This window comes from Callorhinus ursinus, unplaced genomic scaffold, assembly GCF_003265705.2.
Source record: "Callorhinus ursinus isolate GAN/ISIS: 27379988/994484 unplaced genomic scaffold, GSC_fseal_2.0 scaffold4, whole genome shotgun sequence".
Lineage (NCBI taxonomy): Eukaryota > Metazoa > Chordata > Mammalia > Carnivora > Otariidae > Callorhinus > Callorhinus ursinus.
In genome coordinates this window covers 134,060,017-134,079,268 of record NW_027397066.1, presented here as the reverse complement: position 1 = coordinate 134,079,268, position 19,252 = coordinate 134,060,017, and the positions used below count along the sequence as shown (strand labels likewise).

At 39.8% G+C, this 19,252-nt stretch overlaps 1 protein-coding gene across 1 annotated transcript in view; it reads left to right on the top strand.

The window, feature by feature from the left end:
* The first annotated feature begins 227 nt into the window (after positions 1-227).
* Positions 228-19,252, top strand: part of SPMIP2 (sperm microtubule inner protein 2) — a 92,392-nt gene continuing 73,367 nt past the window's right edge. The window contains exons 1-3 of the mRNA XM_073891272.1: positions 228-492; positions 2,125-2,218; positions 5,008-5,103. Coding sequence (XP_073747373.1) covers positions 490-492; positions 2,125-2,218; positions 5,008-5,103 — 193 coding nt within the window. The 5' untranslated portion in view covers positions 228-489. The remainder of the gene's footprint in view (positions 493-2,124; positions 2,219-5,007; positions 5,104-19,252) is intronic.

The window sequence follows — 19,252 nt, the reverse complement described above, 5'->3', positions numbered from 1 at the left end:
CTAGGTGGCTCGGTGCCAACAGAAATGCCTATGGAAAGGAAAGCCTGTTCTCCACAGAGAGCTGACTGCTTTGTGAAAGAGGAGAAGACAAAGCCTAATACAGTGAAACTTCTTTAGAACATTTTCCAGGGAACTGAACATTCTGAATGTCCTACGTGGGAAAACAGGCGCTGGGAGACCAGCACAATGACGCATTTCACTGCGCTGCACTTGCCAAACATTCCAGCGCGCCCTGCGCACGAGGCGAATAAACTGGCTTCAACGGGAGATGGGCAGAGGCTCTCGAAAGCTTTCCTCCCGCCCCCTCTGCGGTTACACAAAACGGTCATAACAGAGGCCAGGTCTGTTCTCAAATACCACGCGCTGGAGGAGGTAGAAGAATACCCTGTGGGTCCTTGACTGGCTCAGGTGGCTTAGAGAAGGGCAAAACAGACGACAGAAATCACATGGAGAAGGAACAGACCTCTTGAGGGGAGGTAAGCACACCGCATGGTGAGTATCCTCTTCTATAAATGTTGGGAGTTGGGGCCCTTGCACTTTTACTCGTTGTGCTTTTTTTCTCTATTGAGTGCTATTCCATTAGGTGCTAGCGTCTCATGGTTCTCATGTTTGAAAACCCCTCTTCTTGTGCATTTTAATTTATTTCAGATCATTACAGAAACACAAAACTGAGGACAAAATCACGGAACACCAGGGAGCTGGGCTGGCCATACTGTGCTTTGAACAGCCTGCGGTACACATCTGGTTGGAGCCTAGTTTTTTGTTTTTTGTTCTTTTTTTTCTGCAGAGCTGCTTAGGTGGGTGCAGGAAATTCTTACTGGGTTTGTCAGTTATCCTAGAAGCATCGTGGTATTTTTTAGATTACCAAGAATCTGTTGTAATGTGACTTTGTGACACAGCAGATAAAGAGATCAAGATAGATCACTGCTGGAGACTGTGTTTCCTAAGAATGGGTGATAAGCATTAGCAGATTTAAAAAAATGTAATCAATCAAGTAATGGAACAAGGCAGGAATGAAAGGAATGTTTTTCAATTTAAAATCTAGTGTAAATTTTGCCCTTAACAACATCGGAGAAAATGTAAAGAAGCTGAGGGAATTCCTTAAATACACAGTTAAGGAAAGAAAATACTGCTTAAGTAGATGCGTAAAATGGTTTCAGACATGAATATATGTATGCAGGTATGTATGTATTTATGTATAGGGTTTTCCCTTTCCTGTTAGGATTAAGCTATTTTTTTAGAGTAAATGTATTCAGGAGTGGATTACTTTGTGAGTAACAACAACCTACTTTTTGTAGCTCCTTAAAAAATAACCTTAAAAAATGCACAAGAAGAGATGTTTGTTTTAGAAAAACATGAATAATATTTTTTAATTTTTCTGAATGCTAGTGGTCTAATAGAACTGATAGAGTCTGGACGCCTGGGTGGCTCAGTCGTTAAGCGTCTGCCTTTGGCTCAGGCGTGATCCCGGGGGCCTGGGATCGAGTCCCACGTCCGGTTCCCTGCTCAGCGGGAGCCTGCTTCTCCCTCTGCCACTCCCCCCGCTTGTGTTCCCTCTCTCAGTCAAAAAAAAAAAAAAAAAAAAAAAAAAAAGAAAGACAGAGTCATGGTCACTAATGGGGAATGTTCCAAAAGACCTCAGAAAATACAGTAATGAAAGAGTGAGACAACCAAATACCAAAGTCTGAAAACTTCAAACTCTCTATCCACCAACCACACCCTTCCCACACCCACCCCACCCCCTCAAGGGATATGTCAATCTCCCAACACCTGATGGATGGTGAAAGAGTCAGTGCTGATGTTTAAGAGGCTGAAGCAGATATAGAAACAATGAAAGTTCGATAGTTACCATCCCTGCTCTTAAAATACCCCTGGCCACACTGCCACTGAGGATTTCTCATTGGCTGCCTGGGACAGAAAGCTTCTAAATGGTCTCCAGTGATCCTTACCTCCTGGTATTCATGCTCTTGTGTAATGTCCTACCCTTCAACATGGGCTGGTTTAGTGACTTGTTTCTAGCAAACAGAATATGACAAAGGTGATGGGATGCCATGTACTAGATTAGGTTACAGAATGGTTGTTGCTTCTGTCTTGGGTGCACGCTCTCACTTGCTCTCTCTGAAGAAAGCCAGCTGCCATGTGGTGAGCTGCCTATGGAGAAGCACACACCTCACTCAGCACACCAGCCCTCGAGGAATCAAACCCTGGCAACAACCAGGTGCGTCAGTTTGGAATCAGATCCTCTCCTACTGAGTCTTCACAGAAGACCTCAGCCTCAGCGGATGCCGGGACCACAACCTCATGAGAGACCTTGCACCAGAGGCACCAAGCTAAGCAGCACCCAGATTCCTGACCCACAGAACCTGTGAGAAAATAAATATCTGGTTTTTTAAGCCACTAAGTTCTGGGGTAATTTGTTATGCAGCAACAGATAACTAATACACCTTTCCATCCGGTGGCACCCTTCCATCTTCTTCAGTCCACCTTCTTATTTCCTGCATAGTGCCCCATCTCTCTCATGGCCCTTCCCCACCCTCGCTCCTTTTACTTCTTCTGTGGACAATTTAAAACTGTTTCACAGGCTCCTTTGTGCCATGCCCTCAGGGCTTCTCCTTCCCACCTTAAATGGCCTAAAAAGAATAAAGGAAGTTTGTAACCCAAGAGAAACTCTAGTGCCGGCTGCTGTAACAACAATTCTCAGCTTATATTAAGAAACTGTGGGTCGCCCAAAATAAGTAATGTATCTATGATTTCATCAACTTAAAAATATTCTAGTTTTGGGGGAAAAAAAAGCATATTCTAACTTCAGTACATTTTATAAAGTTGAGATTAAAACTTTGATGATGAAATGCTCCATTCCCTGATTATTTAAACTTTTGATAGTAATAAACAAATTATTTTCAAATATTTTAGTTATTTGGGGGCTACCATTTGATTTGGATTATTGTTACATGTTAGTGTGAGTTGTCCACTCCTGAAATCTCTGTTTTTCAGTCTTCTGGGCTCAGCTGTTATCTCAATACCTCAAATAAAATGCTGTGTGTCACCCCTTTCCCTCACAGCTGTAGAAATTCTTCTCTCTTCCAGGATTCCCATCAGTCACCGTTCTCTCTGGAATTAACGCCCCTCCTGCAGTGGTCAGCCTGCCTCTGTGGGCTGAGTTTCTGTTTCTGCCGGAGCCTTGTTCTACAATGGGCCCTGCCCTACTTTCTTCAACTTCCCTGAGATGCCACCAACACAGGGCTGCTGAATGGAAGCACAGCAGAGCACAGAAAGCAAACAACTTAAAATTAAAATTCAATGTTTCCTGAAATTAGACTTCTCCAGTTTCTTGGAGAACCGCAGCATGGGGAAGTCCTGACTGTCCTTAGGGTCTTGTGTTCCCCTCCCTAAGTGACCGCCCTAGTCTACCAAACCTTCTCTTCTGTCTTGCCATTTTTCCTCCAGTCTAAGAAGCCCCAGTCTACTCCCTACTGGGACCTTAATTTTCCTTAATACAAAGCATTTTAACTTGGTTTTGTTTAAACTTCCCCCCATCGAGGTTGAGTGACAGAGAGGAGTGGGGAGGGGTCTCACCTTTTACCACTAAGGAGGCCCCAGGCCCATTCATGTGCTCTTTCCTAGATGTTGTTACCATCTCCTCAGCTCACACTGTTCCTAGCCATTTAAAATAACATTTCTAAATGTTACATTAGAGTTTAATAAAAAGATGTTAAAAAATTCTAATAATATATATAAGAAAAGTTGTGCCCCCCATCAAAATCCTGCTGAATTTGCTAAGAAATTTTTCAAAGAAATGGAGTTTTTTCTTAAGACTAGACCAAACACCCATACTCATGTATAATCCACGTCAAGTACAATGTAACAGGCTATTTTTTATGATTTTTTACGTTTGAAGCGATGAGGCCCTCTTTGAGGATCATATCTGAATGCTCATTCTATGGCATGGCCAATGATTGGCAAATATAAAGAAGTTATAGCTCATATCAATATCAAAGGTCTGACATTGATATGGAACATTACAATGTACAACTGCTATAAATTATGCTTCACCTCAGGAAGCAAGATGAAGATACACTGAACTTTAGACCTTGGTTCTGAGGAGGAGCTTTAGAAAAACTTACAGAAGAACACATATCATTGGAGATGACATTTAATTGCTTATTCTCCCCATAACTGTAAATATTTATAGTCTGTCATAAAAATACATTTCCTTGGAAAGTGTTGGTTCCTGGCTGCGCACTGGGGAAACCTTCCCTCGCTGCCTCCCTCCTGGTTGCTAATTATATCCAGTGTTTTCAATGGGAGGTGGGAGGTCTGGTGAACTGGATGACCGACAGGAAAAAAGGGAGTTGGGTAGAGGGAGGGCGCTGATGGAAGAAATTTTTCACAGGTAGATTTTTCCAGGCAGGAGAGAGAATTAATCCAAGCAAAGATTAAGTATGGCATAGTACATTGGGTTCAACCAAAGACCTGACATTTGGAGGAGGGGAGCTTCCAGATCAAAAGTACCTACCCTGACCTCATGCAGTCAACAGTACACTCATTAAAGAATCAAAAGAGCTGTCACCTAAAACTGGGTTGTCCTTTGGAACCCAAGAAAATCTGTTGGTGGCCCTCTAAGAGAGCAACTCATAGAAGAAGGGACTTGTTTCCCTTCCCATCTTGTCAAGGAGTCTGAGTCAGAGTGACAGTACAGAGAATGGAATGGGGGCCAGGAGCCCAGTGGCAACTGGGTGAGCTGGGGAACAGAGATTAGCAGAATTTCACTGTGGCCAGTGGAGAGGCTTAAGCAAAATGTGGTTGAGCCACAGTCAAGTTAAAGCTTAAAGCAGAGACTAGAGAAGGTTGGATGGGCATTTAGGGACTTCAGAGATTCATGCTGGTTGAGGGAGAAGAGGAGAAATTCCAAAGGGCATTGATTTTCTGTGGTTATAAAGGGAAGAGGGTTATTAAGCTAGGAAAAGCTGCGATTGAAGGTAACTATCATCTCATTTGTATTCACAGGCTGGGGAGCTGTAATAGCACAGAGAAGAGTTTCTACTTATGATCACTTTTTCATATGGGAGAATTTCAGTCATATTGAAAGTACCATTTTGACAGGTATGATTGTAGAAGGTCAAATTTAGATTCCAGTAATAACACCCCCCCCCAAATTAGCCAGATTTGGGAATACACTTTCTCTGTCATGAATGTACAATAAGACAAAACTTTGACACTAAACTCTCTGAAACTCACTGACCTTATTAATAAATCATGAATAATGACTCTGTGCCATAACATTATTGTGCAGATAATGAGAAAACTTTGGGGGGAATGTTTAGCACATTATCAACAATTTAGCACATATCAACATTAGCTGTTAATATCCATGGTGCCACACTTGAGCCAAACAGATGACAGATTCTTTTATAAGGTACGGTAGGGAGAAAAGCACCCTGGACTGAGAATCAGGAGGATGGGTTTTTGTCCTGGTTCTGCTTCCAGCTCCCCTGGACGCTTGGTTAGTTCCTTAGCTAACCTCTTCCAGGATCAGATTGGTCGAGGAAAAAAGTGAGGGGCTCAGTCTCCGTAATGGCTAAGGTCATTTTTAAGAAAAACAATTCACGTATTTGTAAGATATGACCATTATTGTTGGTAAAACACTGGCTTTAATTATTTATTGTTTTTTAATATCTAGTACAGCAATTAAAGGATAGCAATGATAATGTTTACGGTTTTAATTTTTTAAAACTGTGTTTCTATGGGAAAAGCTTAAGTGTGCCATCATCCCCAATTAAATTAACTACAAATGTGGGAAGTTGGGTTGATTAGACGGACAGGGAATAACACTATATACTCCCGGTGCTAACATCTGAGTTACAGCTAAATGAGTAGGAGGAAGAATACAGACACTTTTGTGGCTGGTCTTGCAAACCCAAATATAAAAAATAAGGTTATTATGGTCACAGTTTAAATTTGTATTAGTGTTGTTTATTTCCTAAAAGGAGAATGGGGGAGTGGCAAAGGTGAAAGGTAGGGGGATGAGACTAACATTATAACGAATATTTACTGAGTACATCCTATGTGACAAGTACTGTGATAAACATTTTACATACTTTATCCCCTTTGCCCTTTGAGGTAGGCACAATCATTCTCATTTTACAGAAAATCAGCTTGCCAGTGTTACACAGAACAGTTTTTGGGACTGGAAGCCAAGTCTGTGACTTCATTCTATGTGTTTTCTAGATTATTGCCTGAAAAGAGGAATATAAGGAAAGGAAACAAAAATATTTGGTGCTTAGAAGTATAAGGAACATGACACCTGGGTGGCTCAGTCAGTTAAGCGTCTGCCTTCAGCTCAGGTCATGATCCCAGGGTCCTGGGATCTAGCCCCACTCAGGGGCTCCCTGCTCAGTAGGGAGCCCTCAGCCTTCCACTTGCCCTGCTTGTGCTCTCTCTGTCAAATAAATAAATAAAATCTTTTTTAAAAAAAAAGTATAAGGAAATATTCACGGGTACAGGGGTGGCAAAGCTCCTCAGTTTCCAAAGGGTGCTTAGAAATAGGATATTTAAATATTATTATGTAATTTTAGTAAATTCTGACGTATATTCACCTGGAAATTCATACCCCTGCTGTATTATAAGAGTTTCTGGTCTGTATCGCTTTTGTGTCATTAAAATGTAAAGCCCGATGCCTCCCCAGTTGTTAGAACAAGATATTTTTGTAGGACCACTGTGGTGGGTTTAACGGCAGTTGTACCGTTAAAGTGGTCACTTTGATGTTGCTGTTAAATTAGCGAAGCAAGACAACAGCCAAAATTTCACTGGTGCCAAGCAGCAAACCCTGTTTCATTGGAGGAGGCTGCTCCTGATTCATAAATAATAGGGATTTTCTCTAATAGAAATGCATCTGGTGGCCTCAGGAGATCCTCTTTAATCCCTTAGAATGAGTTCAAGAGCTGTCACAACTTTTTATGACAATTTGGGCTTAATTTTAACTGTCCCATGAGCCTGTTGTACAGCAGATACAAATCCACACCTACTTAATACTTTATTTATTGGCCTTGGTTTTCTTTTTCCCTTATTTTCCCTGTTTTATTTTGTTATATTACTACCACTCACTCAAGCTGGAAAACTGGGGTCACCCTGAACTCCTTACAACCTCTATTCAACCCATTCCCGAATGTGTCTCTTCTCCATTCCCGTCACCTCTGCCTTAGCTCGGGCGCCCATCTTTGCTTTCCTGGACCAATTCAACAGCTACCAGCTGGGGCCCCCTGTCCCGAGGCTCTTCTCTCAAGCTCATCTTCTGTTTAAACCCAAGCCTGACCAGTCTCCACCCATTAAAAACCCTTCAGAGTCCTCATTGTCCATGGAGTAGTCCAAGCTCCTAGCAGAGCAGACAGGGCCTCCCCAGTCCTATTTCCCATCTTGGCTCTTTCTCCGCTCTCAGCCTTTTGCTCAAGCTGTTCCCTTTGTCCAAAGGTCCTCTCTGGCCACCCCATCCTCCAGCCCCTCATCCCTTATCCCTCACCCAGATCCTCGCCATTCTTGGAGACACAGTTCAGATGTCACTTCTTCAGGGAAACCCGCTCTCACCACATTGTGATCCCTCCTGCTCTGTCCTAGGCCTCGGCGGGTGATCCTCTGCTCTCTTGCATTAGTACACTCATTTCTTCATAAAAGTGAGACTACTCTCAGGATTTCTTTCGGTTAGCAAAAACAGGTGCTAATGTGGGTCGTTTGTGAAAGCAAGCATGAGCTCACGTGAACTTTCAGGAAGCAGGGAGACTCTTCATTTTACGTCATTTCAGTTCATGGAAGATTTCATAGGTGTGCTCTGCCTTTGGGTAGTGAGGGAAACCTGTATTCATTAAACATATTACTGTAATCATCACTGACTATACTACATTTTATTGTAACTCTCTGTTGAGGTGTCTGTTGTCTTCCTTTAGAATGTTAGCTCATGCTTTTAAAAGTAGGATAGAAAAGGGGCAACGGCCAGAGAGTAAAATACACAAGAGAAATGACCAGAAGGGTCATAGAAAATAATGCAAATGATTCTTAAACATATAAAAAGATGCTCGATCTTGATAATAATAAGAGAAGCGTCAATTACTATGTTACCATTACTTACCTATCATAAATCCAAAAGTTGGACAACACACTCTGTGGGTGAGGCTGTGTGGAACTAGGCATTCTCACACATTGCTGGTTGGAATATAATTGGTACAATCATTATGGGGGGACATTTGGCAATATCAAATAAATTTTTATATGCTTTTACCCTTTGGTCCAGCATTCACACTTCTAAGAATATATCCCAAAGGTGTACTGCCAAATATATGAGAAGATGTAGGTAGAGAGCAATACTCTGTAGCACTTTTTATAACAACAAAATGTTGGAAATAGCCCACATTAACCATTAATAGAGTACTGGCTGGATAAATTATGGTAAATCTATACAAGAGAGTATTTTGAAGCTGTACAAAAATGAGAACCGTCTTTATATAATGCTATAAAGTAATTGCCAGATGCATTAAGTGAAAAAAGCAAGGTGGAACACGTGTGTTCAGTTTGTTACTGTTTTTCTGAGAAAGAGGAGGATATAAGGATATAGGTACTTACAGTCTTTAAAAGTGTAAGGAAAAGGAAATAAGATGGACATTACAAGAACAAAAGCTAGACTTTCTAAATATTTCTTATTTTAAGGATTTTACTTTGGAACCATGTATATATTTTACTTAATTGTGAAATCATTTTAAAAATCCCCCACCCCAAATGAAAAAGAAATGAACCTAGATGTACGTATTGAGTTGGTGGAATAATCTTGCAGAGAAGAACTGGTGTTTCTCCTCTATTTTCCCTTCCCTGCAGCCCTTTGCCATCAGAATTGTTGACCCTGAGACCACGACAGATGTAAAGTTTGCAACAGCTTCTAAGGCAGAGGGGAAGCCTGTGTTTCCCATGATGGGTTAGTGGGAGGTCCTCAGCTCAAAGGCAGGGTCTCCTTTATTTTCTGCTTATTTTGCTAAAGAATTACTTTTCCTCATTCAGCTTCCTCCTTCCTTTCTCTTCCCAGCACCAGGAAAATCACAAGTGACAAAGCAAACTAGGCAGGTTCCTATCTCACACTAACAGATTTCAAATTTGAACAGCTTGAGCTTGGAAAATGATAGGTCCGAGGACATAAATAGGGAATTTTCTTTTCTTTTCTTTTCTTTTTAAGATTTTATTAAATTATTTGAGAGAGAGAGAGAGAGCACACAAGCAGGGGGAGGGGCAGAGGGAGAGGAACAAGCAGACTCCCCACTGAGCAGGGAGCCCAACATGGGGCCTGGGATCACAAACTGAGCAGAAGGCAGATGCTTAACTGACTGAGCCACCCAGGTGCCCCAGATTGGGAATTTTCTGAGAGAATCTTTCAGCTAGGGATAGAGAGCTCTTGACCATAATAACCAGAACTAGTAACTTCAGAAAGAGCAGAAAAGCTTCTGAAACTGCAGAGGGCCAATACAGAGGACAGGAAGAGTGCAGTACAGGCCAGGATCAAAGAAAATGGCACCGAAGAGCAGTAGCAAAACGAAGACTGACTCTAGCTGCCCACACAGGGGAAACAGAATCAGTTTCTGATTGGAAGGGTTGAGTGGTTAAAATGAGGGGCCTTCCTGTATAACATGTTTGTGCATGTATGTCTGTGTTATCTGGTCCTTACACATCAGGTTCTCTGGAAGTTGGGGGGCAAGATGGGTATTTGGGATTTACACCTGTGAACAGGAAGAGGCAGAGCAGGATTGGGCAGAGGGAGAAGCTGAACTGTGATAAGGGCTCAACAAAACCCTGGCCCATCAGGCAAAAAAGTTGTCCTGCGGCAGACAGAAATGATTGGCCATTATACTCCCACCTGGCTTAGTCACTTGACACAGGCCGCCCTGGAAAGGGCTCGACCTGCAACAGAAGACGCAGTTCTGCAGCTGAAGGAGACCCCGAAGGAGCTGATAGCTGGAGGCTCTGGGCTGACTGCATTTCCTGCAGCGAGGAGGCAAGCCCTTCCTTGAAGGGGAACTGGGTGGTGCATCTCTCTGCCTACCATGCTACCAAACCTCTCCATAGTCAATACTGTTTTTATTTTATTTTCTTTCAACAAACAAAAGGTATTACCTTTTCATATATTTGGTGTTGAATTTGAAATTACCATTACAATTTCTATTCCATGGATTATGGGTCATAGGTGGTCAATATTATATTTCTGGGCAGGCTGAAGTTAGCTGTGCATTCATTTATCTACCTCACAACATTTATTAAATATCTATTGCATGGAAGTCTCTGGAAATCGGAAAGATGAATAAAGATGCTTTTCCCATGAACTCTTGGGAGTTAGATTCTAGTGGGGTGGCAGACAATTAAGTAGACAATTAAAACGAATGGTGAGAGTTTAAAAGATAGGTATAAACAATATGCTACAGAAGTTTAAGGGTCATGAAGGAGAAAATACTCTGCTATGTCTGCCAGGCATCCTCCTGGAAGAGGAGATGTGGGCTCTGGCCTTCAGATGACAAGAAGTATTTGCATAGGACATTATAGGAAGAATGAATTGCATGTGTAAAGGCTGAGAAGAATAAACGAGCATCACATGTTATGGGAATCATAAATAAATTGATGTGACCAGGGCACATATTGTAAGTATTGGAATCAGGGCTGGGAAGATAAATAGATATGGATACAGATACAATCATTCATTCATTAGTATAATTTTGTATTGTATTCTATCTAGCCAGTGTGTCTCAAATGCATTTAATAATGATTTGTGGGTTTGCTTGTTGTTTTTGTTTGTTTGTTTATAGTAACACCCCTCTGCAGAACTTTCTTTGGGAAATGTTGCAAGAAGTCTTGAGATTGAGCCTGCCAGGTCGTCTGTGACATAAGTCTGTTCTAGATCTAGTACTTGGACAGGTCTGTTTTGACTTGCTACTGACAGATTTTAAAAATATATTATTAGATGCAGATCCTGGGAACAATACAGTTGTATCCATCTGTTCTTAGAGACTAGAATACAGAACTTTGTGAGAAGGAATAACGGATCTCCCTGTCATAAGGCGTCCTTAGCAACCACCTAGTTTAGGACACAGACAGGGAGAAAGAGACTGCAGAGTCTTTGACTCTTTCTAGGGCAAATTGGTCTGAGGAAGCTGAGGAAGAAAGTCCAGGTGCACAGTGAAGACCTTCGCCATGGCATCTGTATCATTTCGAGAGCCAATATCTGCCACAGTAGGAAAACGGATGATTGTTACAGGTAAAGAGTTTTCGTGTATGCTTTCATGAGGAAATCTACACTTTCTTTATCCCTCACCTCTATGATGTTCACATATGATACTCACATAATGGATGGAAGAGCGAAATCATCACATATGTTTATTTTCTATGTTACTGCTACTCTCATGCACAGTCTGGGCATCAACACCATGCTGCCATAGACAGATCTGCGACATCCCAGTTTTCACTCTGTCTAAGCTAACTTTCACAAGTGAACATTTTTATATCATAAAGTTTATGTTCTGTGTAAGGGGAACTACTTTGATGTTAACTAAAATATACTTTTGGGGGCACCTGGGTGGCTCAGTCAGTTAAGCGTCTGCCTTGAGCTCAGGTCATGGTCTCAGGGTCCTGGGATCGAGCCCCACAGCAGGCTCCTTGCTCAGCAGGGAGTCTGCTTCTCCCTCTCCCTCTCCCTCTACTCTCTCCCTCAAAAAAAAAACGAACTAAAAAAATAATAAATAATAAAAGTATACTTTTGATCAAATTTTAATTATTACTAATTTAGTCTTCTTATATTTTTATAAACTGGATATATTTGGTTAATAAAAATTCGAACAAGATGTACATTAATCCTAGTACAATTGTTGGCTTGCGTTTTGTTCAACTTGCTTTAAAAATTATTTGAGTGGTATGTGTGTGTGTGGAATTATAATAACATGTAATTGAATAGAATATGACTAATTGTGGTAAGTCTATAAAGAAATAAACTAAATTTCATCTTATTTTCTTTATAATTTTAAATCATAAGCATATCTTATAAGCTTATCTTCTTGCCTATCTATAAATTTCCACTTCAATCTTGAGAAACCTGGCTCCAACTATTTGCCATCCACTTACTTGTTCAATTCCAGTATACAGGTATACAAGTATCAGAATTATTAACCTGTACTCCACGGGAACAAACTTTATCAACTAGGGGATGGTGCCTCCTTGCAGTTCCTTTTGCCTTTAGACGTACAGACTCTACTCACTTCCAAAGTTACCTAGGTGAGCATCTCTCCCTCCCACCCCCTTCAGTTAGACTCTTGTCACAGTATGAATTCCTTGCCGGAATCCCCCAACTTCCTAAATGATTTTTTTAAAATTTGTATACAACAAAGTTTGCTTTTTGTGCTGTAAAGTCAATTTTTTAAAATTTTTATTTATTTGAAAGAGAGAGGGCTCAGTCCCAGGATCCTGAGATCATGACCTGAGCTGAAGGCAGACGCTTAACCGACTGAGCCACTCAGGCGCCAAGTCTATTGACAAATTCATAAGGCCATGTACCCACCATCAGAGTAGTATACAGACTAGTTTCACCACTCTAAAAATCCCTTGAGGGCGCCTCTCTCTCTCTCTCCCTCTCTTTCTCTCCTCCTCTGTCTCTCATGAATAAATAAATAAAATCTTTAAAAAAATAAAAATAAAAAAATAAAAATCCCTTGAACTTCACCTATTCATTTCTTGCTCTTCTCTCCCTGAGCTCCTAGCAACCACTGGTCTTTTCACTATCTATAGCTTTGTCTTTTCCTGAATGTCATAGAGCCAGAATCATACAGGATCTAGCCTTCTCAGATTGGCTTCTTTCACTTGCCAATATGCATTAAGTCTCCTTCAGGTCTTTTCATCGCTTCATAGCTCACTTCCTTTTAGAAATAAATATTCCATGCTATGGATGTCCCACCGTTTATCTATTCACCTATTGAAGGACATCTTGGTTGCCTGAGGTTTTTGCAACTCTGAAAAAAAAAGCCTCTATAAACATTTGGATGTTGGCCCTTGTGTGGATATGTTTTCAAATTAATTTGGTAAATACCTAGGAATATGACTGCTGGATCATATGACGAGACTATATTTAGCTTTGTAAGAAACTGCCAAACTGTCTTCCAAAGCAGCTGTACCATTTTGCATTCCCAGCAGCAAGGGCTGAGCATGCCTGTTGCTGTGGCATCCATGTCAGCCTTTGTTTTTGTCTGTTTGGGGGGGGGTTGTTTTGTTTTTTATTTTTCACTTTTAGCCATTCTAATAGGTATGTAGTTACATCTCACTGCTGTTTAAACTCACAACTCCTTTTTTAAATAATTTTTAAAAATTATGTTATGTTAGTCACCCTACAGTCCATCATTAGTTTTTGATGTAGTGTTCCATGATTCTTTGTGTATAACACCCAGTGCTCCATGCAGTACGTGCCCTCTTTAATACCCATCACCGGGCTAACCCATCTCCCCACCCCTCTCCCCTCTAAAACCTTCAGTTTGTTTCTCAGAGTCCATAGTCTCTCATGGTTCATCTCTCCCTCTGATTTCCCCCCTTCATTTCTCCCCTCCTTCTCCTAATGTCCTCCCTGCTATTCCTTATGTTCCACAAATAGGTGAAACCCTATGATAATTGACTTTCTCTGCGTGACTTATTTCACTTAGCATTACCTCCTCCAGTTCCATCCATGTTGATGTGAAAGTTGGGTATTCATCCTTTCCGATGGCTGAGTAATATTCCATTGTATATATGGACCACATCTTCTTTATCCGTTCATCTGTTGAAGGGCATCTCGGCTCTTTCCACAGTTTGCCTATTGCGGACATGGCTGCTGTGAACTTTGGGGTGCATATGGCCCTTCTTTTCACTACATCTGTGTCTTTGGGGTAAATACCCAGGAGTGCAATTCCTGGGTCATAGGTAGCTCTATTTTTAACTTTTTGAGGAACCTCCACACTGTTTTCCAAAGTGGCTGTACCAACTTGCATTCCCACCAACAGTGTAAGAGGGTTCCCCTTTCTCACAACTTCTCCAACATTTGTTGTTTCTAGTCTAGTCAATTTTTGCCATTCTAACTGGTATAAAGTGGTATCTCAATGTGGCTTTGATTTGAATTTCCCTGATGGCTAATGATGTCGAACTCCTTAATGACTAATGTTCATATACTTATTTGCCATCTGTATATCTTCTTTGTTGAGATGTCTGTTCATAATGTTTGCCTATTTTATAATTGGGGTTTTTTGTTTTCTTATTGTTGAGTTTTTAAGTTCTGTATGTATTTTAGATATAATTCCTATATCAGATAAGTGTTTGTAGATTTTTTCCCCCCAATTTGTGACTTGTCTTTTCATTTTCTTAGCATCATCTTTCATACAGAGGAAATTTTTAGTTTTAGTAAAGCACAACTGATCAATTTTGGATTATGCTTTTGATGTGGTATTTAAAAATTCATCACCAAACCCAAAGTCACCTAGATTTTTCTCCTATATCTTTTCTTAAAAGTTTTACAATTATGTGTTTTCAGTTAGGTCAATGATCCATTTTAAGGTGATTTTGCATTTCTTAAACTTTTCATTTCCATCAGCCAGTAAATTTCCTGTTTTCCTTAAGCCACTTTGGGTTAGGTTTTCTGTCACTTGCAACTGTGGTTCTTCACTGATAACTTAAAATTTCTTCTAATTTATGTCAGTGTATACTTAGTTTCATGTATTTACATAATTCCAAGTTGTCACCTTTGATAGATTTCAGCATACTGATATAGAATAATTAACTTCACATTCTCCTGTATTTTATATTTAATTTCCAAATTTTCACCCTTTAATAAAGCTACATGAATACTTTTGCATAAATTATTTTTCTCTGTTATTTTCTTATGGTATATTTACAAAGAATGGAATTAGCAGGTTAAAAATAAAGACTCCATTATCTACTTTTTTTTTAACTTTTTATTTATTTATTCATGAGAGACAGAGACAGAGAGAGAGAGAGAGAGAGGCAGAGGGAGAAGCAGGCTCCCAAGGAGCAGGGAGCCTGATGCGGGACTCGATCCCAGGACCCTGGGATCATGACCTGAGCCGAAGGCAGACGCTTAACCATCTGAGCCACCCAGGCACCCTCCATTATCTACTTTTTTAAAGATTTATTTATTTTAGAGAGAGAGAGCATGTGCACATGACTGGGGGGAAGTGTAGAGGGAGAGAACCTCAAGCAGAATCCCAGATGAGTGCGGAGCCCGATGTAGGGCTCAATCTCGTGACCGATGAGATCATGATCTGAGCCGAAACCAAGAGTTGGATGCTTAACTGACTGAGCTATCCAGGCACCCCAAAGACTCCATTATTCATTATTCTATGAGATGATTCACGATGCATTACTTTATGTACTTTGACTACTCATCTAATTTGATCACTCATCAATTTTTATTTTTCTATCAAATTTTAATATTTTTCTTTTAAAATATATTTTTGAGACTAAATTTTTTTTATAATGCTTTGAAATTCAATTTAACAAATATAAATTGAATCTCTACTGAATACTAAAAACTTGGCCAAGAGGGGTGACTGGCTGGTTCAGTCAGAAAGAGCATGGGAGGGGCGCCTGGGTGCCTCAGCCAGTTAAGCATCTGACTCTTGGCTTCAGCTCATGTCATGATCTCGGGGTCAAGAGATTGAGCCCCATGTTGGGAGTCGTGCTCAGCCCGGAGTCTGCTTAAGATTTCCCTCTGGCCCTCCCCCTGCTCTCTCTCTCTCTCTCAAATAAATAAATAAATCTTTAAAAAGAAAAAAGAAAGAAAGAAAGAGCATGGGACCCTTGATCTCAGGGTTGTGAGTTTGAACCCCCTGTTAGGGGCAGAGATTACTAAAAAAATAAATAAACTTAAAAAAAATAAAAAATAAAAAAAAATAAAAACCTGGCCAGGAGCTCTGGAGGATACAGAAATGAACATGAATAGATGCTTTTTTTTCTTCTAGAAGCTTATAATCTGTTGCTCTGGTTAGAACATTATAAGTTATGCTGTTATCCTATTTGTTTAATCTAAATATCCATCATAGTATAGTGTGGTATTGAAAGGAAACACAAATCTAATTCCAAAGGCCTTGAAAAATAATGTAAAAGAAGTAGAAAATGAGGAAAATTATATCACATTGCACTCCACAAAACTAAACCACACATTTTGTTTTGTTTTTCCTGTTCATTTCTTTTCTTTTTGAATACGCAATTAAAGCATAAATTACCTCCGACATTATAGGTGGATTTTAGGATGTTTTTAGTTCGCAATTAATAAAGGGATAGAGATTCTTTTAGGAAAAACTGTCAGTGAGTCCAATTTTTAAAACTTTATTTTTTTTAAAGGTTTTATTTATTTCACAGAGAGAGAGAGAGAGAGAGAGCACAAGCAGGGGGAGCAGCAGAGGGAGAAGCAGACTCCTTGCTGAGCAGGGAGCCCCATGCAGGGCTCGATCCCAGGACCCTGGGATCATGATCTGAGCCAAAGGCAGATGTTTAACCAACTGAGCCACCCAGGTGCTCCTCTAACTTTTAAAACTTAAAAAAAAAAAAAAAAGTTGATATGTAACTGTTAAAAACAAATGAGGTCCAAAATGGAGTCACTCATGCAAAGCCTCACCTCATCAAACTGAGACTTGGTTCAAACAGCATGGGCTCTCTCAGAAATGGATCTTAAGCCAGTCCATCAGGAGCCACCTGATTAGCAGTAGTTAAATAATCTGCCTAATAGACCCCTGCAATCCCCTAAAGGAAAGTAAACCTGCAATAACCAATTTTGGCCTAGTATAAGTTCCTTGTTCTGTCTTCCTTCTGCCCATAAAAGTCTTTCATTTTGTACAGCTCCTTGGAGCATCTCTGTATCTGCTAGACTGGATGCTGCCCAGCTCATGAATCATTAGGTAAAGCCAATAAGATCTTTAAAATTTACTCAGTTGAATTTTGTTTTTTAACAACATATACTCTATAAAGTACATTAATCTGGTATTCAACTTGATAACATTTTATAAACTGAACACTGTGCCTATGTATTTACTTTTTAGATCAAGATAGTGCACATTTTCATCATCCTAAAAAGTTCCTTAATGCTCTTTCCCACTCAATCCTCCCAGAGTCAAACACTGCTCTGCTTTCTATAATCCATATGTTTTTGATAACTGTGGGTTTAATCTGATAGGGCAAATTAATCATCTATACTTTTAAAACATTTTATTTGCTGGCTTATTCTACCACAAAGGATTTACTAGCAATTTGTTAAGTTCTATTACTTAATGATGAGATTTTATAGATGTTATTTTTGCATTACAGAGATCTTACTATGAAAACAAATATCATAAACAAAATTATGAAGAGATTTTAAAAATATTTTAGACCATGGTTATGTATTTTTAAAACATCTATTTACAAAAAAAAAAAAAGGCTTACCCAGTTCTAGGTCCTATGATGTTTTAAAATTTAAAAATAACATTTATTTTAAAATACATTCTTTCAAAATGAAGATGACACAAACAAATGGAAATATAATCCATGCTTGTGGATTGGAAGAACAAATATTGTTAAAATGACTCTGAAACAAATAATACATTATATATTAAAAAAAAAAAAAGAAGAAGATAGCAGGAAGGGAAAAATGAAGGGGGGAAATCGGAGGGGGAGATGAACCATGAGAGACTATGGACTCTGAGAAACAAACTGAGGGTTCTAGAGGGGAGGGGGGTGAGGGGATGGGTTAGCCTGGTGATGGGTATTAAAGAGGGCACGTTCTGTGTGGAGCACTGGGTGTTATGCACAAACAATGAATCATGGAACACTACATCAAAAACTAATGATGCACTGTATGGTGATTAACATAACATAATAAAAAAAATGTTCATACGCAAAGCAAGCTACAGATTTAATGCAATCTCTTTCAAAATACTACCAGCATTTTTCACAGAACTAGAACAAATAATCCTAAAATGTGTATGGAACCACAAAAGACCCTGAATAGCCAAGGCAATCTTGAAAATGAAGAACAAAACTAGAGGTATCACAATCCTAGATTTCCACATAAACTACAAAGCTATAGTAATCAAAGCAGTATGGTACTGACACAAAAACAGACACATAGATCAATGGAACAGAATAGAGAGCCCAGAAATCAACCTGTGATTATATGGGTCAAATCATCTTTGACAAAAGAGGCAAGAATGTGCAGTGGGAAAAGGACAGACTCTTCAACAAACGGTGTTGGGAAAATTGGACAGCTACATAAAAATAATGAAACTGGACCACTTTGTTACACCACACACAAAATGTATTAAAGACCTGAAACCATAAAAATCTTAGAAGAGAGAACAGGCAGTAATTTCTCTGACATCAGTCATAGCAATATTTGTCTAGTTATGCTTCCTGAGGCAAGAGAAACAAAAGCAAAAATAAACTACGGAACTACATCAAAATAAAAAACTTCTGCACAGTAAAGGAAACAACAGAACTAAAAGACAACCTACTGAATAGGAGAAGATATTTGCAAATGACATATCCAAAAAAAGGATGAGTATCCCAAATATATAAAGAATGTATACATCTCAACAGCAAAACAAAATAAGAATCCAATTAAAAGTAGGCAGAAGACATGAACAGACATTTCTCCAAAGACGACACACTGATGGATGGCCAACAGACACACAAAAAGATGCTCAACATCACTAATCATGGGGGAAATGCAGATCAAAACTACAATGATAAATCAGGAGAAAAAGGAACCCTCATGTGCTGTTGGTGTGAAATGCAAACTGGTGCAGCCACTGTAGAAAAGAGTATGGGGATTCTTCAAAAAATTATAAATGGAACTACCCTATGATCCTGTAATCACACTACAATTTACCCAAAGAATACAAAAATACTAATTCAAAATGATATATGCACCCCTATGTTTATTGCAGCATTATTTACTGTAGCCAAATTATGGAAGCGGCCCATGTGGTGTCCATCAATAAATGAATGGATAAAGAAGCTGTGGTATAAGGGCGCCTGGGTGGCTCAGTTGGTTAAGTGTCTGCCTTCAGCTCAGGTCATGATCTTAGGGTGAGAATCAAGCCCCGCATCAGGCTCCTTGCTCAGTGGGGAGCCTGCTTCTCCCTCTCCCTCTGTCTGCTATTCCCCCTGCTTGTGCTCTCTCTCTCTCTGTCAAATAAATAAATCTTTAAAAAAAAGATGTTACATATATATA